Source organism: Nerophis ophidion, linkage group LG03 (assembly GCF_033978795.1).
Source record: "Nerophis ophidion isolate RoL-2023_Sa linkage group LG03, RoL_Noph_v1.0, whole genome shotgun sequence".
NCBI classification, from domain to species: Eukaryota; Metazoa; Chordata; class Actinopteri; order Syngnathiformes; family Syngnathidae; genus Nerophis; species Nerophis ophidion.
The window spans coordinates 45,032,605-45,057,764 of NC_084613.1; the positions used below are offsets into that span (position 1 = coordinate 45,032,605).

The 25,160-nt window shown below is 40.6% G+C and overlaps 1 protein-coding gene and 1 long non-coding RNA gene across 5 annotated transcripts in view; one reads left to right on the forward strand and one right to left on the reverse strand.

The window, feature by feature from the left end:
• The window catches only part of eml5 (EMAP like 5), a 114,268-nt gene that overhangs the window by 71,840 nt on the left and 17,268 nt on the right, over positions 1-25,160 (reverse strand). For 3 of the 4 annotated variants that reach the window (XM_061895337.1, XM_061895336.1, XM_061895339.1), the window contains exons 2-4: positions 20,913-21,072; positions 13,185-13,283; positions 12,750-12,818 (exon numbers count right to left, since the gene is read on the reverse strand). In XM_061895337.1, coding sequence (XP_061751321.1) covers positions 12,750-12,818; positions 13,185-13,283; positions 20,913-21,072 — 328 coding nt within the window. Of the gene's footprint in view, positions 1-6,352; positions 7,037-12,749; positions 12,819-13,184; positions 13,284-20,912; positions 21,073-25,160 lie in introns of those variants that run through there. The other variant, XM_061895338.1, reaches the window with a different exon arrangement.
• LOC133549679 (uncharacterized) lies at positions 6,042-21,736 on the forward strand. The gene is made up of 3 exons (XR_009806138.1): positions 6,042-6,155; positions 8,708-8,842; positions 20,925-21,736. It is a non-coding gene; the product is annotated as an uncharacterized LOC133549679 (long non-coding RNA).

Sequence of the window (25,160 nt, forward strand, 5' to 3'; positions counted from 1 at the left end):
GGACTATAAGTCGCAGTTTTTTTCATAGTTTGGCCGTTTGGCCGGGGGTGCGACTTATTCTCAGGAGCGACTTATGTGTGAAATTATTAACACGTTACCGTAAAATATCAAATAATATTATTTAGCTCATTCACGTAAGAGACTAGATGTATAAAATTTCATCGGATTTAGCAATTAGGAGTGACAGATTGTTTGGTAAACGTAAAGCATGTTCTATATGTTATAGTTATTTGAATGATTCTTATTCTTGGTGTTGGGTTTTATCAAATAAATGTCCGCAAAAAATGTGACTTATACTCCAGTGCGACTTATATATGTTTTTTTCCTTCTCTATTATGCATTTTCGGCAGGTGCGACTTATACCCCGGGGCGACTTATACTCCGAAAAATAAGGTAATCATTAACTTTAGAATTTCATGCCAGCAACACGTTACAAAGAAGTTGGGAAAGGTGGCAATAATTACTGATAAAGTTGAGGAATGCTCATCAAACACTTATTTGGAACATCCCACAGGTGTACAGGCTAATTGGGAACAGGCGGGTGGCATGATTGGGTAAAAAAACAGCTTCCCAAAAAATGCTAAACCTTTCACAAGAAAGGAGGGGGCGAGGTACACCCCTTTGTCCACAACTGCGTGAGCAAATAGTCAAACAGTTTAAGAGCAACATTTCTCAAAGTGCAATTTCAAGAAATTTAGGGATTTCAACATCTACGGTCAATAATGTTATCAAAAGGTTCAAACAATCTGGAGAAATCACTCCACGTAGACGGCATGGCCGGAAACCAACATTGAATGACCGTGACCTTCGATCTCTCAGACGGCACTGTATCAAAAACCGACATCAATCCCTAAAGGATATCACCACATGGGCTCAGGAACACTTCAGAAAACCACTGTCACTAAATACAGTTTGTCGCTACATCTGTAAGTGCAAGTTAAAGCTCTACTATGCTAAGCAAAAGCCATTTATCAACAACATCCAGAACCGCTGCCGGCAGGTGGCCACGTCGGAGCGGGGGCTGGGGGCGGTGTTGTCGCAGCAGGTGGGGGGTGTCGACCGCCCCATCCTATACACCAGCCGGAAGCTCTCAGACCGGGAGGCGAGGTACAGTACAGTGGAGAGAGAGTGCCTCGCTATACAGTGGGCGGTCGGGGCCCTCCGGTATTACCTGTTGGGGCGCCCCTTCAGCCTCTGCTCGGACCACAAGCCGCTCCAGTGGCTCCACTGCATGAATAATGCCAACACACGGATCATCCGGTGGTACCTCGCGTTGCAACCCTACAACTTCCGGGTAGTCCACCGGCCGAGTACGCAGATGGCCGTGACCGACTTCCTCTCTCGCCCCTCTACGGAGGTAGAGGAAAGTGGTCGCGGCCGGACAGCTGCCGGGCCTTAAACTGGCGGTGGAAAAATGTGGAGGGGCGTGGTCGACGTGTCCCCTGCGGGCGGGGCGTGCGCAGGAGCCGGCTGTGAAGCGATGACAGGTGAGGAGATTTCTCAGCTGGAACGAGTTGTCTAATCACCTGTCTCTTTATCAGGAGTGCCGGAGACCATGAGCGGGGTCGAAAGACCGGGCGAGGCACGCAGGGTGACACGCTGACACCGAAGAAGGCACGGAGGTCTGCATGAGAAGACTGGCGAACATTTGCTGAAAAACTTTAAGTTGTATTTGATAATTAAGTGTGCCAAACAGGAAAAATAAAACGGTGTCAATCTAGTGTTGTGGTCTCCAGTAGTCCTGAAGAACCCAGGCAGGAAGACTTCCACAATAGTGTATATATATATATATATATATATATATATATATATATATATATATATATATATATATATATACAGTGAGGCAAAAAAGTATTTAGTCAGCCACCGATTGTGCAAGTTCTCCCACTTAAAATGATGACAGAGGTCTGTAATTTTCATAATAGGTACACTTCAACTGTGAGAGACAGAATGTAAAAAAAAAATCCAGGAATTCACATTGTAGGAATTTTTAAGAATTTGTTTGAAAATATTGGTGAAAAATAAGTATTTGGTCAACCATTTAAAGCTCTCACTGATGGGAGGAGGTTTTGGCTCGAAATCTCACGATAAATGCCCCCATTCATTCTTTCCTTAACACGGATCAATCGCCCTGTCCCCTTAGCAGAAAAACAGCCCCAAAGCATGATGTTTCCACCCCCATGCTTCACAGTAGGTGTGGTGTTCTTGGGATGCAACTCAGTATTCATCTTCCTCCAAACACGACGAGTTGAGTTTATACCAAAAAGTTCTATTTTGGTTTCATCTGACCACATGACATTCTCCCAATCTTCTGCTGTATCATCCATGTATCCATTTTGGTATTTACATATAAATTCTTAAAAATTCCTACAATATGAATTCCTGCATTTTTTTTCACATTCTGTCTCTCACAGTTGAAGTGTAACTATGATAAAAATTACAGACCTCTGTCATCATTTTAAGTGGGAGAATTTGCACAATCGGTGGCTAACTAAATACTTTTTTGCCCCACTGTGTATATATATATATATATATATATATATATATATATATATATATATATATATATATATATATATACATATATATATATATATACATATATATATATATATATATATACTTACGTAACATCACCAGAATGATTGACAATTAGGAGGACCAATAGTCAACAAGATACACAACATCCTCTAGTACACATGTATATGTATGTATATATGTATGAAAGACTTATATATATAAATATATATAAGAAAAACCCAGACATCTTTGTAGTAATTTTTCTCCTGCGTGGACTTCAGTCTTCCTTTAAAATGAGTGAAGCTGTACGAAACCTTGTGACTGCAATTGTAAATAATTTAGTTTTTAAGTTTTGGGTTTCTTGTAGAATATATATATATAGCCTATTGTTAAAATAATGAAAAAAAAACATAATTAAATATATGTGTTTTATTATATTGTTACATTAATAGCAGTTGTATTATAATAGGATGGCTTGTTAAATATTTCATAGAATTTTTAGAGGGAGGAAAAACCAAGACATTTAAAATAAAATGTAAAATGAATGAATGCATAAAATGAAAAAGAAAAAAAATGGTTAAAAGCCATCGTTCCGGGGAGCATTTCATTTCGTCCCGTGCATTTTTTTTTACTGTCCCCGGAATGATGAGACTATGTTAATCTCAAACCCTGGAAGTTACATTTTATTGTTTGGATTATTTGTTTCAGCATTGCACTTTGAAGATGGTCCCTCAGCACTTTGACAGCTTTGGCTCTTTTTCAGATCAGCAGACGGACTCTAAGTCTTTCTTATTTACAGTATATATAAACATTTCTCATTTCTATTCGGACTCCCATATATATTTTATTTCCTTCACCGACTGAAATAATAATAATAACAATGAATAATTTCTAAGTCTTTGTTAGCCATTTGTGAAGTTTTGTGCTTGTGCGCTACGTTCGCTTGCATCCTGTGCATCTCCTGTGGACTAAGCCCCCCCTGTCCTTAAAAGCTAGTGACGCCCCTGTAGAGAATTGTTTCCAAGTCCAGGTCTGTGTCTTTTCTTCATTTTGGAGCAAGATCTATCAAGCACTGTGCTCCCTGCACTGTTTACATTCAAGGGCACTGCGTAACTGAGTGTTAGGCAAACAGGATTTCAGACAGTTTTTTTTTTTTAGTACGATTGCAAAATCGGGCACCATAGGGTCAAAGAAAGTTGCGAGTGCCAGAACTGGGATAAAGAATGTGAGAAACACTAATTAAGTCCATGTGGCTCCTCTACTCCCTCTTTGTTCAACACCCGTCTTACCCAATGAGTATCTTTTCAATAAAAGGTAAAAATTCCGTTAAATGTTCAATTATTCGTTTTATCTCATTCTTATTTATTTGATATTGTTTTTGTGCATGTAAAATTATAATTATTGTATGTAATTTTGTGTTATTATGTGTCAATATTATTGGGTATCTATAATGCATTAATTGGATTTGCGTTGTTTCTTATAGGAAACATTTGGTTTCCGCATGTTTCAGCCTTCATCTGACTTTCTGGATGGATATTAAAAACCAAGATAACACTGTAGTGGAGCGGGGATGCAGAAGAATAAATATAATAACATTATAATAATAAATGATGGATTAGATTTATGTAAAGCTTTTCTCGACATTCAAAGTGCTTTACGGTACGAACTAAGAACTCATCATTTATTCACTTCACATTCACACTATGTGGTGGTAATCTACATTTGTAGTCACAGCTGCCCTGGGATAGACTGACTGTAACAACAGTGTTAATGTTTTGTTTTATTTTGATGGCAGCTTGTTTAAGCAGCTAAAAAGTTGGGCCCTTGAGTAGGTTCTGCCACAGAGCAAAATACTGTATGCCGTCATTACACAACATCATATTATCTTACAAGTTTATTAAACACAAATACAATCAACAGTCTTTCCCATTCCTACTTTTAAACAAGCACAAAATGGGGTACTAAATATGTACTAAAAGTTTAATTAAGTACAATTCATTGATTAATTTTAAGTCTTGAATCACACTTTTTAAGCATCAACAATTCAAAGTGTTATTTTTTAAATGTTAGCAGCAACCATTGGACAGTAATGCAACGATCAGGGGCTAGCAATGATAGACTGGAGTATTTGCTCCATTGTCAAAAACAACTTCATTAAAGCAATTACTGTAAAAGGGAATGGACTGTAGTTCATCATCGGTCAATTCCTTTTTCTTTCGAACTACAGGGACCCTGAGCAGTGTCGGAGTGCTAACTGCTACGCTAGTAGAGGTCAACAAAGAGCACGCAGAAAAAAGTAGATGAGCATTGCTTGAAGCTGGTTTTCCCACAGTTCTTGTCCATCTGCATTGAGTCAAGTCAAGTCCAGTGGCAATTTACATCATTGCCGTTTAAGCAAATAAAAACATTCGCATAACGAGGCTTAATATGCTAATTCTAACTCTTTATTTTGATTCTGATATTTACTGTAGGTTTTCATGATCAGTTTTGCATTATGTGTATACAGGCCCTTTCTGTTTTATGGACATCATATTCTGTCAAATGGTATTATCTCTGTTCTATAGCATACAGAGAGTAATGCATGCCGTTTTCAATTTGTGTATTCTTAAGGGCCAACTCATTTGAGCGTTGCAATTAGCCAATTTTGTTACTTACTACCTTAAACAGAATGCGGTGCGTGGTTGTGTCATTAGTGATGTCCTTATCGTTGTTGCAGTTTGTATGGGTGTTGAACTGCAATAAATCATATTGAGTGGAGATTCCAATATTATCCCCTTTTCATGTACAATAGCTGATTCCAATAACCAAAATAGTAGTCTGCTTTAATATTGAACCATTTTTTGTTTTGTTTAGGGGTTCATAATAAATATTCACATTTGCAATCTCATTGTTTTGAAGGTGTGCAACATTTGATTCGTGGCTATGGTAGACAATCGTCCTTTGAACAACAGAATTGTCCCACATTTAGAAAAAAAAGTATTCGTCCTGTATTGAGAAATCAAGGGACACACTTTGGTTCATATTTGTATTACCGTGAGAATAAAAAAAAGTTGGTCATTTGATGGACTCTATTGATATTTTACAGTTTGCCACAGGCTAAGCCAATCAATGCCATCTGGTCTGAACGCTGACCTATAAACTCATTGCAGTTCACCTTTTTCGGCATCTTTGAGTATTCGTTTTGCCCTGGCTGTCACTGTGCTTCACCTTGGCGGAAGGTAATTTGAGTTATTTGCCTAACTTTTGGCAATCAAACTCCAAATGTGACTTTTTACAACTAAATGTGTTTGTAATAAAAAAAAGAACCATTGGGGTATTTTAAATATCCATTTTGTCAGAGCTACATGTGGTTATCACGTCCACAATGTACATTATAAGTTAGAATTATTGCTCGCTCTGTTTCTAGTATGTCTAGTCCCCTTTTGTATTGCCCTACTATGTTTTGATCATGTTTTGGACTCTACCGATCCCGTTTGTTAGCGCACTTCCTTGTTTTGTATTGTCACCATGGCAACCTAATTACGCCTCCCGCACGGACTCACTACGCACACCTGTTTTGAATTATTTGTGTTGTATTTAAGACCACCTGCTGCCTTAGTTCCTCCTGGCTGTTTCGTTTGCTCCCGCAACAAGTTACGATTGTTATTCCTCATTATTTTCACTCTGCTAAGTTTTAGCTTAGCTTTCCGCGCGCTCGGCTCGCGCTGCTTACGGACTTTTGAACTCTACCCTTGCTACAAGTAGCATTTAGCTTTTCGTGCGGTGGCATGCCTTTTCTTTTCCTTTGTCAAGTGTTTTGTTGTGTTTTATTATTAAATCTGGTTCCTACCTCCACTCCTGCTTGCTCCCGTCTTTGGCATCTTGGGGCTGACACCTCCGCGCATCACAATGCGCCCACCAAATCGTAACACGCTCCCTTAAGTTTTTTATTTTTACAGGTGCCATTAACAACTCTGCTTTCTGTGATCAAGGGTGATGGGTAAAATGCAGAAAATAATTTCACCACACCTAGTGTGTGTGTGACAATCATTGGTACTTTAACTTTGAACTTTTTTGTTGTCATAATAATGATGTCTTGTCTTCAAAACACTAGTTGTGTAAGTTGTTTAAATGCCTACTGAAATTAGATTTTCTTATTTAAACAGGGATAGCAGGTCCATTCTATGTGTCATACTTGATCATTTCGCGATATTGCCATATTTTTGCTGAAAGGATTTAGTAGAGAACATCGACGATAAAGTTTGCAACTTTTGGTCGCTAATAAAAAAGCCTTGCCCTTACCACATCATCACATTGTTTATAATGGGAGCCTCCAACAAAAAAAGCTATTCGGACCGAGAAAACGACAATTTCCCCAGTAATTTGAGAGAAGATGAAAGACTTGTGGCTGAGGATATTGATAGCTCAGGACTAGAAAAAAAAAAGGCGATTGCGTTGTGAGCGATTCAGATGTTTTTAGACACATTAATTAGGATAATTCTGTGAAATCCCTTTTCTTTTAATAGTGTTGCTAGTGTTTTAGTGAGTTAAATAGTACCTGATAGTTGGAGGGGTGTGTTCACGGGTGTGTTGACGCCAGTGCCTGAGGGAAGTCACGGCAGCAGCAGCACGACTGAAGCTCTGCTGATTTCCGGTAAGAGGCGACTTTTTACCACAATTTTCTTACCCAAACCTGCCGGTTGATAAGTGGTCGGGATCCATGTTCGCTTGACCGCTCTGATCCATAGTAAAGCTTCACCTTCGGGAATTTTAAACAAGGAAACACCGTGTGTTTGTGTGGCTAAGGGCTAAAGCTTCCCACCGCCATCTTTCTACTTTTACTTCTCCATTATTAATTGAACAAATTGCAAAAGATTCAGCAACACAGATGTCCAGAATACTGTGTAATTGCCTGATGAAAAGAGACGACTTTTAGCCGCTAGTGGTGCTGCGCTAATATGTCCCCTCCAACTCGAGACGTCACGCGCACGCGTTATCATACGCGTCATCATTTCGCGACGTTTTCAACAAGAAACTCCGCGGGAAATTTAAAATTGTAATTTAGTAAACTAAACCGGCCGTATTGGCATGTGTTGCAATGTTAATATTTCATCATTGATGTATAAACTATCAGACTGCATAGTCAGTAGTAGTGGGTTTCAGTAGGCCTTTAACATAAATATAGTGTGTCCAGCTTCAGGATAGAAACACTTCAGGTATCTATAACAGAGAGCAAGTGAGATACCAATAACTCACCAAAAGGGTCAAATAATACTTGCTTAAGCATTTAGGTTATGATTTATTAAGATCCAAACACAATGCGGTAATCAGCCAGCATGTGTGTGTGATCTACTAAAAATGTGTGTGCAACTGAAAAGTGGTGCAGACCGCCTGATTTAAATGAGGATTTTGTGTGTATTATACGGGTGATCACCACGAAGACACTCTCCTTTACTGCACATTCTTGTTATCATGCTCCTACATGTTTTGAAACAAGCAGGTGACATCTACCACTTTTTATGGGCATTTTAGAAGCAATGCATTTATATTGACACCACTTTGTTTTCCTTTTTTTTTAACCACTGAAGATGCATGGAATGGAAGCTGCACTTACCTTTGCTCGAAACTCAAAAGTGCACACCACTTAAGTATTTTTCATATACTTTAAAAATATATATTATATGTGAAAAAAAAACAAACACCATTAAAAATACTAAAGGACAACGAACCGCATTGATTAAATGAAATCCTCTAGCACAGTGGTCCCCAACCATTTTGTAGCTGCGGACCGGTCAACGCTTGATCATTTGTCCCGTGGCCCGGGTGGGACGTGGGGGGGTTCTTTTTTTTCTTTTCTTTTTTTTTTCTTTGTCATGAAAAAGGGAGATTTTTGTCATTGAAAAGGTAGGTTTTCAGGTTGGTGCACTAATTGTAAGTGTATCTTGTGTTTTTTATGTTGAAATAATAAATAGATAATATTTTTTTTTTTTTTTTTTTTTTTATAAATAGTACAAAAATTCTTCTGCGGCCCGGTACCAATCGAGCCCGGTGGTTGGGGACTACTGCTCTAGCAGATATAAAATCATAAAATTATGTAGATGAATAGAAAATAGGTCTATTTTATTATTTATTACACCATCCAAAATATTGACACACACATGTAGGACGGGGGGGTTCTCATCTGTCCATTATATGTCCTTTGCAGCGCGAACGCTGATCTTGCAGCCGTGTTTGGAACTGTCAGTTTGCCCGTCTTTCTGACACGTGTGTGACGTTTGGCTGGCATGGAGATGGGGTGCGTTCTCTCTAGGATGCAGTTTGGGTTCAGACACAGCGTAAGGTAAGAAATACTGGTTTATTAAAACTAAAAACAGACTAAGAACAAAAAACTTGCACTAGGCACAAAAAGGCAAAAACAAAGAGCTAGCATGGGAGCTAGAAAAACACAAAAGCATAGCGTGGAAGCTAGCAAGAACAAAGCAGGTTTTACCAGAATACAGAAGCAGCGTCGTCACTAGTTGCGTGCAAAAAAAGCTAGGAAGCGATAATGAATGAACAGAAAAGGCAGGCTTAAATAAGGACGTAATCACCAGGCAGGTGCGTGTCAAAAGCAAGGGGCAGGTGAAACTAATAAGCAACCGTGGTGACAGAACAATCAAGGAAGTGCACTAACAAACTCAAAAATCCAAAAAACATATGATCCGGGCAGCGGATAATAAAAACGTGCTTAATAAAACTCTAAATAGTGCTTGTAAAATGGTGATGAGTGTTGATCAATCATATTGCGGGTACTAAATAATTATATTTGCATCTTTTCCTCTCAGCATTGTGGGCGCTTTGATAATCACTATATATTTTGCATATTAATAAAGACAGAGACGCAAAATTAATTGCACACCTTGTTCTCACTTAACAGACTTAATTTTGTCTAGGTAGCTCCCATAATGATGAACAATGGATAACCCTGCTCCATCAAAAGGCAGCACACTGAATTTTTTACTGTTAAGCAGGATATATGTGTGATTAAGAATGCATATTTAATTTATTAATTTTGTTATTTTGCACACAAAAAAACTAAATGTGTTTCCAACATATTTGTATTACTCCAAAACCTGCACATCTAGTACAATTCTGATTGTGGTTGACTCAAATAGTATAAGAATATGTTTGTGTACATTGTCAGTCATCAGGTAATGGTAATCCACAAATGTTGAACCGATGCAACTGGACTGGACAATAAGAATCCAGTTGCCTCTATTAACAATGTGTATACAGTATAAAACTCATTTCACACAAATAAAAAGGCAAACAAAAAAAATTGTGTCAACCAACCCTAAAGGGGTCTCTTTTTTTGTTTTTTTCATGGAGTTGGCAACACTATTACTTGCCGAACAAAAAACATAAAAGGCTAAACGATTAGCTTGGTGTGTGTGTGTGCGTGTTGGTGTGTGTGTGTGTGTGTGTGAGAGTGTGTGTTGTCCACAGCCATGGTCGTTGTCATAGTGGTTGTTTCCCTCAGCCCACGAGTGAGTGGATTACTGCCACTAAATCTCCTGGATGCTCTGAGTGCTATAATCACTGAGCAAACCCAGGGCCAGGGAGCAGATGTCACATGGTCTGCAGGGTAAAGGCTGGGGAATTATGTGGGACAATTGCTGGATTGCCCTGCCATCGTGAAACCAGTGTAGAGGGAGGAGGGAGTGGACTTAGAGGGGTTGCCGGCAAAGGTTTCCGTGCCATAGCAGTTGGGGGTAGATATCAGGGTAGCTACAACAGATTATATCGATCTACATGCAAAAGTCCCCACTGCAACAACATTTATTTTTAGTCAATCTTTAGTAGAAAACAGAGATCTCTTATTTTAATGTGCATAACTATTGCAAATAAACTACTTCTTTGTAGTCTGCATCACGAGCACAGCACCTCTGGACATTTAAAAAAACAAATAAACTTCCAACTGTCTCTTTTCCCTAGTATTAGTGGATGATTTAAACATTTTAGCATTCCGTTGAAGTTCACCTTGATTTTATGCATTAAACAGCTTTGCATGACCACTCCGCACATAGTTACTCCATAAACATGTTGCCTGTCTTCCTAATGGGAACTCTTCCAAGGCTCTGAGCTCCTTGTTATTTCCTAATGGCTTTGCACCAAAAGGAATACTGCAACATATCCCAAAGGAAGGTTTGGCAGCGACACCCTAGATGAACTTGTTAATTTTTTATGAAGAATGTGGAGAGAGCAGCAATAGAGCCAAGCACCCCCCAAAGAAGATGCCGGCACAGCTGCAGCTTGAGAGAGTTGTGAAAAGCTGAATGAAGGGAGCTCGAAGTCATAGTGCACTGTAATATTCCTTCCTCTTTACAAATGACTGCAAATTTGTGAGAAGCTAACACAAATTATTGGCTTCTACACTTACATGTAATACATCACTTTCATGGAGTCTCGAGTGAAATTAATTTGCACACCTCTATGGTTGTACACACTAATGTGTATTCAAATATTATGCAAATTCGTATATGTTAAAAATGGACTGCACTTTTTTTGAAATGTTGCCGATCGTTCACAATCATTTGGCATCCAATTGATAGGGACTACGTGGCTCGGGTGTTAGAGTGGTCGTGCCAGCTACCTGAGGGTTCCAGGTTTGATCCCAGCTTCCGCCATCCTAGTCACGTCCATTGTGTCCTTGGACAAGACACATCAACCTTGCTCCTGATGAGTCGTGGTTAGGATCTAGCATGGCAGCTCCCGCCATCAGTGTGTGAATGTGTGTATGAACGAGTAAATGTGGTAATAGTGTAAATGCGCTTTGAGTACCTTGAAGGTGGAAAAGCGCTATACAAGTATATTTTATTTACCATTTAAAAACATAATGACGGATTTTTTTTTTTAATTCTAACTTATAAATAAAAGTAAATAAAGGTCTGCTTAAAATGCAGCGATTATGGGAGGCCCTCTAATTCGCCCACAAAACAACCATCCAAAAAAGCCAACAATACTCCATTTACACTTTGTGACTTGAATATTAACCAAGTATTAGTGATATTGTTATTATAAGCGCTAACATAGACCAACTATTTCTAGCGGCGCCGTGATCCCAAGCTTGCGTGCCAATGTTGACATGATGGATTGATGAGCTGCTTCCTCGTTTTCTTGCTCGTGGAAGTTTTTTCTAGAACATAAATCATGCCTCTCACCTGGATAGCAGAAGGATGAGAACGTATTATGACGAGTTGGTCAACTTTGGCATCTAATTGGAGCTTTTTTTTAAATAAATCCCCTGCCAAATGCCTAAAATGAGCAAATTGCGTAAATAATAAATCCATATATTATTATTATAAAATAGCCCGCCTACCGCCCGAATGCAGCTGAGATAGGCTCCAGCGACCCCTCGCGACTCCAAAAGGGACAAGCGGTAGAAAATGGATGGATGGATGGATTATTATAAAAGTGCTAGCTACTACTTTCCATGTATACTTATAGCATGTATATAAAACCTTAATGGAGATGTTTGGATGTTTTTTTAAATCAAATCAACTTCATTTATAAAGCACATTTAAAATTTACCACAAGGGTAGCCAAAGTACTGTACAATGGGCAGGTTAAAAGATAATACGAGAATCGAGCAACCAACACAACACAAACAGAACATGATGAAAAAAAACAAAAAAAACATAAAAACAGGTTCACAGCAGGTGTATAATGGGGCGCCATTGCAGAATGGATATCACTCAGTGTTAAAAGCCAAGGAATAAAAGTATGTTTTTAAGAGCGATTTAGAAACAGGAAGAGAGGAGGCTTGTCTAACACTCTGAGGTAGGTCGTTCCAAAGCTTTGGAGCAGCAGCGGCAAAAGTTCTGTCACCTCTAAGCTTCAGCCTTGTGTCAGGGACCGTCAGTAGCAGCTGATCGACTGATCTTAGGGATCGGGTGGGGCAGTAAGGCTGAAGGAGGTCAGAGAGATATGTTGGCGCGAGGTTGTTTAGACATTTAAAAACAAATAGAAGGAGTTTAAAATTGATTCGATAACGCACAGGGAGCCAGTTAAGGGTGTTATAGAGAGAATAGAGGGACTCCCATAATCTCCATTGTAATGGACTATTGATTGCAATTATTTACTAGATTTAATGCAGGAAAAAAAGAAAAACATATGTGTTCTTGTATTACATGATTGTGAATGATAAGCAAATTTCCCCAAAAAAGTGCCGTTCCCCTTCTAAAAGCAACATGCAAATGCATCTTTACCTTGATATGTTTGACTCCACAGCTTACGAGCTTGCTTGGCTGGTACAAATCCCAAGATATGTCGAATATCTGTGGAGAGAATAGAACACATCAAATATCGGCTTTTTGCACAAATATCACATCCCATTGAAACTGGGTGTGAATTGCAGGGATGCTCGAACTTGCCAGATTTGTGACAGATAAATGAAAAGAGACAAATGTGTGTGATTGAAATGACTGTTGCACAGTGGGTAGGCTGTATTGGAAAACAACAGCTGTCTGTATAATCATCATTTGAAAATCCCTTTTGATTAGCTGTGTGGTGTCTGAAACACTCACTGTAAAACCCAAATTCAATGAGGGGAGCTGATTTGTCTATATGTCTTATTTGGACTGGCTCTCAATTTTACAAATGACAACTGTCGATGGACAAAGGCGCTGGAAGAATGTGTTTACCCTGTCTGTATGGCCCGGTGCGGCTGCCAGAACCTTCCCTCTCCTCCAGTCCCACACACATATTGTGTTTTTGGAGTCCAAACCCACGGACACCAAGCACTGCGAACAGAAACACACATCAAATAGAAGAACACAGAGTGACCAGGCTTTGTTGTACTAAATACAAGTAAAATCTGTTTCACTACCCTCACTGTGGCATGGCAAGTTACAATGAAAAGGTTAATAATAATGTCTACAGAACAGTTGTCCAGCCCCTGGCGCTCCCAGTGAGCTCACTGGAGTGTTTCTGCTGGAGGAGCCTCCTATGGCTAACTGAGTGAGTAGGCTGGAGCAACCGAGCAGAAGTGAACATAGCCCCTCTTATGGAAATGCAGCTCCACTCTGTAGCCTGCTTTGCATGACAGGGGATGTCCTCGTACATGTTCTGACTGAATCAGTCTTTGGATGTCTCCCTTTTCACTTGTTTTAAGACATGTGCAGACTGGTGAGCAGCATGGGGAAGTTTCAGCTAAAATATGTGCACAGAAGAGGGCTGAAAATGCAGTTTTGGAATCTCAAGTCCTCTTTGTTGAACCATGCTTGAGGGGAAACAGTGGATTGCTAGTCGGTCCGGAAATAACACATTTTACACTATTTCATGTTTTCTCTGGTTAGCGTCAAACTGAGAGGATGTTGTTGCACATTCTTTAATTGCTTTTAAATTTGGACTGCCTAATCATACCAGGGATCCTTCTGTTTTGTTCTGACATTCTTTGAATGGGAGGGATAAATAGAGCTATTGTACCTAACTGGGAAGCAACACAGGCATTTCCTGCTTTAAATACTGTCACTTTGCATCTAACTCCCCAGCTCGTTAGCCATGCAGAAAAAGAGCATAGACTTATTTCTTTCGGCAAAATACAGGAGGTATAACCGCAGCGCAAGAGCTCCCGTGGGAGACATGCACAGATAAAAATCAAGAAATAGTTCCTACATAAAGCAGTATTGATCTTTATAGTTTAAATCAGCATTAAGTGGACACTGCAATATGTGTATTCCCCAATACAAAATTTAGGGTCTGGACCTAAAACAGGCACTCAGTCTCGTTTTATTGGCTTGCCAAGAAAAAGGCATTTCATAGATTATCAAGCAGGCACCATTTTTTTCTTGACAGAGGGCTTTCTGACTCATGTTTGTTGATGGCTAAAGCATGTTTACATTTTCAGTTCTGTTATTTATATTTATATTAATATTTCCAGTTGTTTCATTACAGCACATCCAAAAAGGAGTAAGAAGAAGCAGAGTTTACTTAATCCTACCCCTTTTCATACTATAGCAATTTTATACAATTTCCTTGTTCTCTGTAACAGAACAGTGAATGAATAATTAGTAAATAATATACCATAGTAGGTAAACAAATATTAAATACATAAATAATCTTTATCTCCAAAAAAAAAGGGGTTCAAGATGTTCATCAAAATTATTGTTCTGTGTACTTTGTGAACACTTGTAGCTTGAACTGTCTCTTAAACTGAATCATATTGGCGATTTGCTTTATTTCTTTACCTAATCCATTCCATAACTTAATTCCACATACGGATTTGCTAAAAGTTTTAAGTGTTGTACGCGCATACAAATGTTTTAAATTACATTTTCCTCTAAGGTTATATTTCTCCTCTTTTGTTGACAAGAATTGTACATCCCTCGGAAGCAGGTTATAGTTTGCTTTGCATATAATTTTAGTTTGCAAATGCACCAAATCGTTGAATTTCAATATTTGTGTTTTGATAAATACTGGGTTTTTTATGTCCTCTAAAGGGCTCACCACTCATGGGAGGGGCCATAGAGGTCGGGTGCGTTATGAGCTGGGTGGCAGCCGAAGGCAATGCACTTGGCGGTCTGATCCTCGGCTACATAAGGTAGCTCTTGGGACGTGGAATGTTACCTCACTCGGGGGGAAGAAGCCTGAGCTAGTGTGCGAGGTGGAGAAATTCCGGCTGGACATAGTCAGACTCACTACAATGCACAGCAAGGGGCTCTGGAACCAGTTCTCTCGAGAGGGGCTGGACTCTCTTCCACACTGGCGTTGCACGCAGTGAGAGGCGACGTGCTGGGGTAGCAATTCTTGTTGCCACCCGACTCAAAGCCTGTACGTTGGAGTTCAACCCGGTGGACGAAAGATTAGCTTCCTTCCGCCTTTGGGTGTGGGGACTAGTCCTGACTGTTGTTTGTGCTTATATACCAAACAGCAGTTCAGAGTACCGACCCATTTTGGATACACTTCCAGTTCTCCCCCAGGTGATTCCCTTGTCCTACTGGGGGACTTCAACGTTCATGTTGGCATCGTGACTGGAAAGAATGGCCGCACGTATCTGAACTCGAGTGGTGTTTTGTTGTTGCGTGGTTGGGGCGGGGGGCGTGGTTAAGAGGGGTGGCGTATAATTCACCAACTGGAGTATTGCATACATATATTATATATATATATCTATATATATATATATATATAGATATATATATATATATGTATGTATGTATGTATATATACATATATATGTATGTAATACAATACACAGTAATAAAAACACAGTTCTATTAACTGTACTGAGCTTGCTGGTTACTAAAAAAACAAAAAACAAACTTACTTTTCACAATTTGAGTAACCTTTGTTCTGTTATTTGCGTATTGGCGAGCGATCTCCGAATCCGGGAACATCCTTCACAGATTTGTTGTAGACATCCGCAAATGAGAACGGGATGTTGCTTCCAGCTATCAGCATAGCCATCTTTGTCTCAGCATAAGATACACCATCTGGTCTTCATTTTGCGAGGTGGGCCATAATACTGGGTTGTGAACGATGCTGCGCTGCGAACGCTTTGTGCTTCGCTGACTGACCGTTCATGGCTGAGTATATCCGTTCCGCCGCCGTGTTCCATGGAGAAGTCTGTTCTGGTTTGGCAAGTATGTCATATGTTGTGGATCGGTGGAGGGAATACTTCGAAGACCTCCTCAATCCCACCAACACGTCTTCCTATGAGGGACCAGTGCCTGGGGAATCTGTGGTGGGCTCTCCTATTTCAGGGGCTGAGGTTGCTGAGGTAGTTAAAAAGCTCCTCGGTGGCAAGGCCCCGGGGGTGGATGAGCTCCGCCCGGAGTTCTTTAAGGCTTTGGATGCTGTGGGGCTGTCTTGGTTGACAAGACCCTGAAGCATTGCGTGGACATTGGGGGCGGTACCTCAGGATTGGCAGACAGGGGTGGTGGTTCCTCTCTTTAAGAAGGGGAACCGGAGGGTGTGTTCCAACTATCGTGGGATCACACTCCTCAGCCTTCCTGGTAAGGTCTATTCAGGTGTCCTGGAGAGGAGGCTTCGCCGGATAGTGGAACCTCAGATTCAAGAGGAACAGTGTGGTTTTTGTCCTGGTCGTGGAACGGTGGACCAGCTCTATACTCTCGGCAGGGTCCTTGAGGGTGCATGAGAGTTTGCCCAACCAGTCTACATGTGCTTTGTGGACTTGGAGAAGGCATTTGATCGTGTCCCTCGGGAAGTCCTGTGGGGTGTGCTCAGAAAGTATGAGGTATCGGACTGTCTGATTGTGGCGGTCCGCTCCCTGTGCAATCAGTGTCAGAGCTTGGTCCGCATTGCCGGCAGTAATTCAGGATGCCACCCGAACGCCTCCCTAGGGAGGTGTTTAGGGCACGTCAGACCGATAGGAGGCCACTGGGAAGACCCAGGACACGTTGGGTAGACTATGTCTCCCGGCTGGCCTGGGAACACCTTGGGATCCCCCGGGCAGAGCTGGACGAAGTGGCTGGGGAGAGGAAAGTCTGGGCTTTCCTGCTTAGGCTGCTACCCCTGCGATCCGACCTCGGATAAGTGTAAGAAGATGGATGGAAGGATGGCTTTGTATGTTCTCTATATCCAACATTATGTATTAATCTAATTGATCTTTTTTGTAACACCGTTAGTGAATGAAGCGCACATTTGTAGTTGTTTCCTCATATTTCTAAGCAATAACTCAGATATGGTAACATTAGTGAGCAGTAAAGAATATGAAGTGATTTTTGGTCTAGAACATGTTTTGCTTTATTCATGATTGACGTGTTTCTTCCTACTTTATGTTGTATATTTTTTACATGAAATTTCCAGTTAATGTTATCTATTTTACACCCCAAAATGTTTACCCTTTCAATATCTACTCCGTCTATTTGGAATTATGTTTCACTTTCTCTTCTACTGTTGACAAATAGCGCTATTTTAGTTTTATTGAGATTCAAAGATAGTCTGTTTTTGTCAAACCATGTTTTTTATTTGTTAATTTCTTGTGTTATTTTTTGTATTAACTTTTGTGTGTTCTCTGCTGAACAAAACGCAGTTGTATCATCTGCAAATAATACTAACTTTAAGTCCTTTGTAACTTTACAAATGTCGTTTGAATAGAGATTGAACAATTTTGGTCCCAGTATTGATCCCTGAGGTACGCCACAAGATATTTTCAGCTCTATTTCAATAATTCCAGAAAATTGTGGGAGTCGAGAAACAGTTCTGTAATTTGTAAACTGGTGTTTGTCACCAGTCTTATGAATCGGTACGACTTTTGCTATTTTCATTTTGTCTGGGAAGTTGCCTGTTTCAAATGATAGGTTGTTGATATATGTTAAAGGTTCTGAAATCTGTTCAATAACCTTTTTTATCGTTTCCATATCAATTTTGTTGCAATCGGTTGAGGTCTTGGATTCACCTTTTTTCCCAATATTAATTCCTCTTTTGTCACTCCTTCTAGAAACATAGAGTTGGGGTTTCTATCTATGGTGGCATTCAAGTCCTCATCTGACTCAGGATCTGGAATCTTTTCCGACAGATTTGGTCCAATGTTCACAAAGTACTTATTGAAGAATTAAACTACTTCGTTCATATTGTAATTTTTAAAAATTTCCATCTAAGGAGTATTTAGGATAGTTCTTTTTAGCATCATTTTTAATAATGCTATTTAGGATTCCCCATGTTGCTCTCATATTGTTTATGTTCTGGTCCAATAATTGACTGTAATATTCTTTTCTAATTGCCGTAGTATGCTTCATAATGCGCCACACATTTTCGATGGGAGACAGGTCTGGCCTGCAGGCGGGCTGGGAAAGTACCCGCACTCTTTTTTACGAAGCTACGCTGTTGTAACACTTGTTTTGCTGAAATAAGCCGGGGCGTCCATGATAACGTTGCGTGGATGACAACATATGTTCTTCCAAAAGCTGTATGGACCATCAGCATTAATGGTGTCTTCACAGATGTGTAAGTTACCCATGCCTTGGCCACTAATGCACCCCCATACCATCACAGATGCTGGCTTTTGAACTTTGCGCCTATAACAATCCGAATGGTTATTTTCCTCCTTGTTCTGGAGGACACCACGTCCTCTGTTTCCAAATACAATTTGAAATGTGGGCTCGTCAGACCACAGAACACTTTTCCACTTTGCATCAGTCCATCTTAGATGAGCTCGGGCCCCCAGCCAAGCCGGCGGCGTTTCAGGATATTGTTGATAAAGGGGTTTGGCTTTGCATTTCAGAGTTTTAACTTGCACTTACAGAAGTGGCAACCAACTGTCGTTACTGACAGTGGTTTTATGAAGTGTTCCTGAGCCTATGTGGGGATATCCTTTACACACTGATGTCGGTTTTTGATGCAGTACTGTCTGAGGGATCAAAAGTCCGTAATATCATCGCTTATGTGCAGTGATTTTTCCAGATTCTCTTAACTTTTTGATGATTTTACGGACCGTAGATGGTAAAATCCCTAAATTCCTTGCAATAGGTTGTTGAGAAATGTTGTTCTAAAACTGTTCGACAATTTGCATACTAAGTGGTGACCCTCACCCCATCCTTGTTTGTGAATTACTTACAGTAGCTGGTCATGGAAGCTGCTTTTATACCCAATCATGGCACCCAACTTGGCACCCAAGTGTTTGATGAGCATTCCTCAATTTTATCAGTATTTATTGCCACCTTTCCCAACTTCTTTGTCACGTGTTGCTGGCATCAAATTCTAAAGTTAATGATTATTTGCAAAAAAAATAATGTTTATCAGTTTGAACATCAAATATGTTGTCTTTGAACTGAAAATGGGTTGAAAATGATTTGCAAATCATTGTATTCCGTTTATATTTACATCTAACGCAATTTCCCAAATCATATAAAAACGGGGTTTGTACCTTGCATGATCTCATGACTCTAACAAACAAAATGCCTGAGTGCAACTGTCCAGATGACACTGCTCGAGTAATGACGTCTGCAGTTCAAGCAGAGCTTGTGTGATCAGCCTTTGTGACGCGCTGTGACAGCATAACTGACTGAGCACACCAACAGCACAGACCAGCCACTACATTTATAAACAAAGTGTTTTAGAAAAGTTCCGGGATTGATGATGTTGCTCACATTCTTCAATGTGAGGGGCATTGTCCATGGAGTTCTTGCCACAGGGTCAGTCGATCAACAAGCACTTTTTCTTCATTCAGTGCTCCAAACGAGGCAAAAGTTCACCATGACAACGTTTCTACTCAAAATGCCCGAAGCCTCTGACCATTTCTGAGAAGAATTTTCGAGAAGAAGATTGCCGTGCTGGAACAACCTCCCTACCCTTGGCAGAAAAGGCTGGGAATGTGCGTTAGACGACAAGGTTAAGGTGAAAACTTGTAGTTTGGGTTTGAAAAACATTTTGTGACTGTATTCCTGGAACTTTTCTGACACACCTCTTATATCATTCCAACAGTGGCGATTGCTTTAAGACTGCACATAAAAAAAGTAGTGGTCAAATGTGTACTTTTGTGTTTACATTTCATTGACTAAATATGTGCTACAATATGTTCAACTTTTGTTTAGCTACTTTCGCTGATAGCTGACGCTACTTTCTTCTAATTCATTTTGGTAGCGTCAGTGCATTAAACTGAGCATCCATTGACTTCAATGGGGGAACATAGAGAGGTCTCTGGAAGTGTATGGAAATTGGGCTTGGGCAAGGAGGGTCTGAATGCTGAGATTCCTCATGGCGATTGGATGGTCTGTCTGAGGCTGAATTTTATTGACAGCAAAATGAGCGAATCAGCGACCTTAAAAATATAAATCACTCCCAAAGTATAATTATGTTGTTCCAAGTTTATATGGAGAATAAAAAAAAATAGTGATCCTGTCTTTTTAAAATTGAGAATCTTTAGATCTTCTATTTGTGATTGGAGACTGCACTTGTGTTTACAGAGAAGCTGAAAATTATGTTTTCCTAATTGAAAGACCAACAGGCAACACTGATCAACAAGTAATGAAAACTAAAAACAGGCATCTCACTGAGGCTTGGGCATTTGGCTATGAGAAAATGAACATTCAATTGACGAATTAATTTTAAATATTGTTTAATGTGATAAACATTTTATATTATATTTTATAATACAAATTCAATTAATAGGCCATCTGTAGTGTAGTGTTCCATGAGCTGTACCAATTTCGGGATCAATTGTCACTCATTGTGCTATTCACAATCGTCCTGCAACTGATCAGCAACCAGTCCAGGGTATCCACTTTAGCCCCAAAGTCAGCTGGGATAGTCTCCAGCCACCACTGTGATCATAAACAGAATAAAAATCCAAATATTGCTCAAATTTCTGATTTCATGGGGACATCTTTGAAACAATATCTAAATATCATTAACCTGTTAATAGGAAGTTGCACATAACAGACAATTGGTATAAGTAAATATATGCATTATACCTGTCCTTCTAGGTCAAAGGCCAGGCAGGCAATGCCGTGAGTGTGCACGTCCTTGAGGATCGACACAGTCTGCACAGTGTAGGAGTCCCACACACATATGTAAGGCTCCTTGCCCACCTGTCCAGTAGCTACCAACACACGTTCAGGATGTAGAGCTAGACTGTAAAGAGAGGAGAAAAGGAAAAATAACATAATATCAGCGTTGTCATTTTTGCATGCCCTTTATTTGTACTGTGAGAGCTGCAAGCAAGACAAGGATCAACCCTTCCAGCAAAAACCACTGGGACGAGATGAACACATTAAGCCCGTGTTGGGACTGAATGGGCCAAGAAGAGGGGCAGCTTGATGTTGTGACATGGTTGACTGAACTCGTCATGCTCATACACACAGACACACAAACACGCACGCATGCACGTACACACATGCACACGCACATACACACATAGCATTGCTAAATGGGTGGCTGAAGGATAGTCACAGAGTCTAATAAATGATTATGTTTCAGTCACATAAATCAAATAGTCTCATTTGATTAACACAGTACTGTGAAAAACTCATGAGCATCATTCGCTCTGTTGTTTTAGCCGCCCATGATTACAATCATATATAACCGGAATGTCACTAGAGCTCCACCAACGTCAAAAGGGAAAGTAAAAAGTATTGTATGTGTTTTTGCTGGTCCATGTGTTTGTAAGTTAGCATGTTTCTTTTTGGTTCATGAAGGATGATAAGAAGACAAGTGATGCTATTATAATTCTGAGAAATGTACGGTTTCACTGTTGCCATAGTGATGGTGAAAATAAAATCTTGTATCCGCACTTTAATCCACATCCTGACTGTGTGTTATAAATTCTTACTGACCCATGTGCCATATCGCTACAACCATTGACAGTGTTAGGCCTATTTTGGGTCCAAAAACTATTTGATAAAGTTGTTATTAAATACATTTTGGTCCCATTTGCTTTTAACAAAATAAATCAAGTATTGTGAGTGTATATTACCTTTTTGTATTTGTATCTGAAGCAGCAATAGCTATCCTCCATGAAAAAGTTAAAGTTAAAGTACCAATGATTGTCACACACACACACAAGGTGTGGCGAAATTGTTCTCTGCATTTGACCTATCACCCTTGATCACCCCCTGGGAAGTGAGGTGAGCAGTGGGCAGCAGCGGTGCTGCACCCAGGAATAATTTATGGTGATTTAACCCCCAATTCCAACCCTTAATGCTGAGTGCCAGCATTAAGGGTGTCTTTGGTATGACTTAGCCGGGATTTGAATCCACGACATACCGATCTCAGGGAGGACACTCTACCCACTAGGCCACTGAGTAGGTGTTTAATGTTGGATACAGTACATCATCCTCTATATTGGCAGAAACATTCATTTAATTCAATTACATTCCAAGAAATTAAACAATATTTTTGCATCCGACAAAAATGCCATGTTTGTTATATATACAATTTCCGCTGGAGAGACCTGTGTCTGCTAGCTTGAGCGCCCCCAATTCTCCCAGTGTGGCGAGTTAGAGTACTGCTGAGGCATTGAACTGCAAGTTGACAATATATCGCCCCCTACCTTGAGGCAGAGGTACTTGCTGCCTCAATACTTGCCTTTTCCACTTGGCAACAAGCATGCGCCCCCTCACACGCACACGCCCAATACACACTGTGTGTAGCCGTGGAGGCACCGCCTGTGTCTGCCTTACTTCTCATCTGCTGCATTGTTTTGATCAGGAAACATGGAATTTCCGCGATTTTGACCATGAAAATTATCTAAATATACAGGAACCACACCAAAATCACATAGAAAGCATAAACCAAAAGAGAAATATTAAAACTTATTTTATTTTATTACTTAGTTTTGGAACATCTCATGGTTAAGCCACCTGGTGGCAGGTGAGACACTCCCCTGACAGCACGTCACTGGTCTGTATGAATTGATCTCGTAAAATCATGCAAAAAACAAAACCAATGGTGCCCTAGGACTTTTAAACAGTACTGTATATCTTATCATTCTTAACTATTCTCTGATCAATTCACCTGGCCTAATTTATTGGGCAGGGGTTTTCCTTGTATACCATGCATATGTTTGTAACACTCTTATATAATCCTTTCCTCCCTCCGCCAACTTGGAACACTCCTGCGCTGCAGCCAAGCAACAGCATGTTGTATAAAGCTCTCTCTTTCCCTCACTCTCTCACCCGTCCTCCCCCTTTCAGTCCCACCCATCCTTTTGGCAGCTGCCAGTCACGTTCCAAACTCACAGGAAAACCCTTCTGACTGCTTTCCTGCTCATGACCTATGTATTGCATGCTGGTAGAGAGCAACCGTCATTAGGGTTGGGCAATATTTCACATTTTGATATGGATCCGATACACAGCAAGTATTGCCAATACCAACGTTGTTACTGATACTTTTTACTTGTTTGTTATTATTTGATTTGTTGAATATAATTATACTGTAATGAGAACAAAACACAAAAGATTTTAGGCAAACAAAAAATCCATCCATTTTCTACCGCTTGTCCCTTTTGGGGCAGCGGGGGGGGGGGGGGGGGGGGTGCTGCAGCCTATCTCAGCTGCATTTGGGCGGAAGGCAGTGTACACCCTGGACAAGTCGCCACCTCATCACAGTGCCAACACAACTAGACAGACAACATTCCCACTCACATTCACTTGCCAAAGGACACACCAACCGGGACTCGGATAGCGGAAGTGGAATACAGACCTGGAACGCTCTAGCTGCTGGCACGGCCGCTTTATCATCTGAGCCCCATATTGGGATTGATCCGCTCACATATTCCCTCCATTCTAATCAGACTGCTCTGCAGAAAGCTATAAACTAAGTCTATATTCAAGCAGCAAGTCTGAGAAAATGACAAGGCGTAGCAGCATCGACTTTGTCAGTTTTCTTTCCTTCAGTACGACTGTTAGAGGTTAAACATCCTAGTAAAAAGGCTGATGGCCGCGTGACAAGATGGACTCGATCATCCACCATCTCTCCAGGTTCTTCACTTCTCCGTGGAACCTCTTACCCACCTGGCACAGTTTCTCAGCTAACCTTCCTACAAATTATGTAATCAGTTGCTAAAAATAACATCCGACAAAGAGACGAGGTAATTGGAACAGTTGGCGGTACAGACAACGCTGCGAAAGATTACCACCAAACCCAGAAAGATTTTATATGAATCAAGAGGAAATCAAGCTTTGCTGTCAATTTTCAAACACGATACAATGTAATACATATACAATGTGTACAAGTGTATTGCAGTAATTCAACAGCTCTGAGGTGTGTCCTCACTATGTGAGAAGTACTGTTTCCATTTTTAGGACAAGTAGTAATTGGAGCCTCCATTACAAGGCTGTTGTAGTCTACTTTGGTGGTAGATGGCAATGGGAAAATTTGACTGAGCCTTGTGTCTGACAGTTCAATAATGAATGCCTCCAAACAAGGGGTTGGTCGCCTGGTTTACCGTCTGAGTAAGCAGAAAGAGCAGCAAGTGAAAATGTTGAGGTTCATACATGGCATGACTGATAACATTACTGTAGCTTCTAGCACAGATCTCTAACTACTTCACAAGTTCAAGGTGAGAAACACTACTGAATTCTACAACTTTCGCCGAGACTTCAATATTGAGGGTGTGCAGTGATGGTAATGCCTTTAACCTCATTTACAACATGTCGTCGCGACCGCTTTTACATCATGCGATCTATGTGCCGACTGGTCACATTTGATATTAAGCCTCTGTTAACACACAAAAGTGACTGCAACGCATACTTAGTCAACAGCCATACAGGTTAGACTGAGGGTTGTAATATAAACAACTTTAACACTCGTACTAATATGCACCACACTGTAAACCCACACCAAACAAGAATGACAAACACATTTTGGGAGAACATCGGCACTGTAACACAACATAAACACAACAGAACAAATACCCAGAATTCCATGCATCCCTAACTCTTCCGGGCTACATTATACACCCCCGCTAGCACCAAACCCCGCCTCCCCTCAACCCCGCCCACCTCAACCGACGCACGGAGGGGGTGGGGGGATTTGGTGCTAGCGGGGGTGTATAATGTAGCCACAAGCATCAACTGCAGTGCATCGTACATGCTGCTGAGAAGGTGATTGGCTGCAAACTCCCATTCCTGCAGGACCAGGAGGCGTGTGGGTCGGATCACAGCTGATTCTTCTCACCCCGGACACAAACTATTCTCCCCTCTACCCTCAGGCAGGAGACT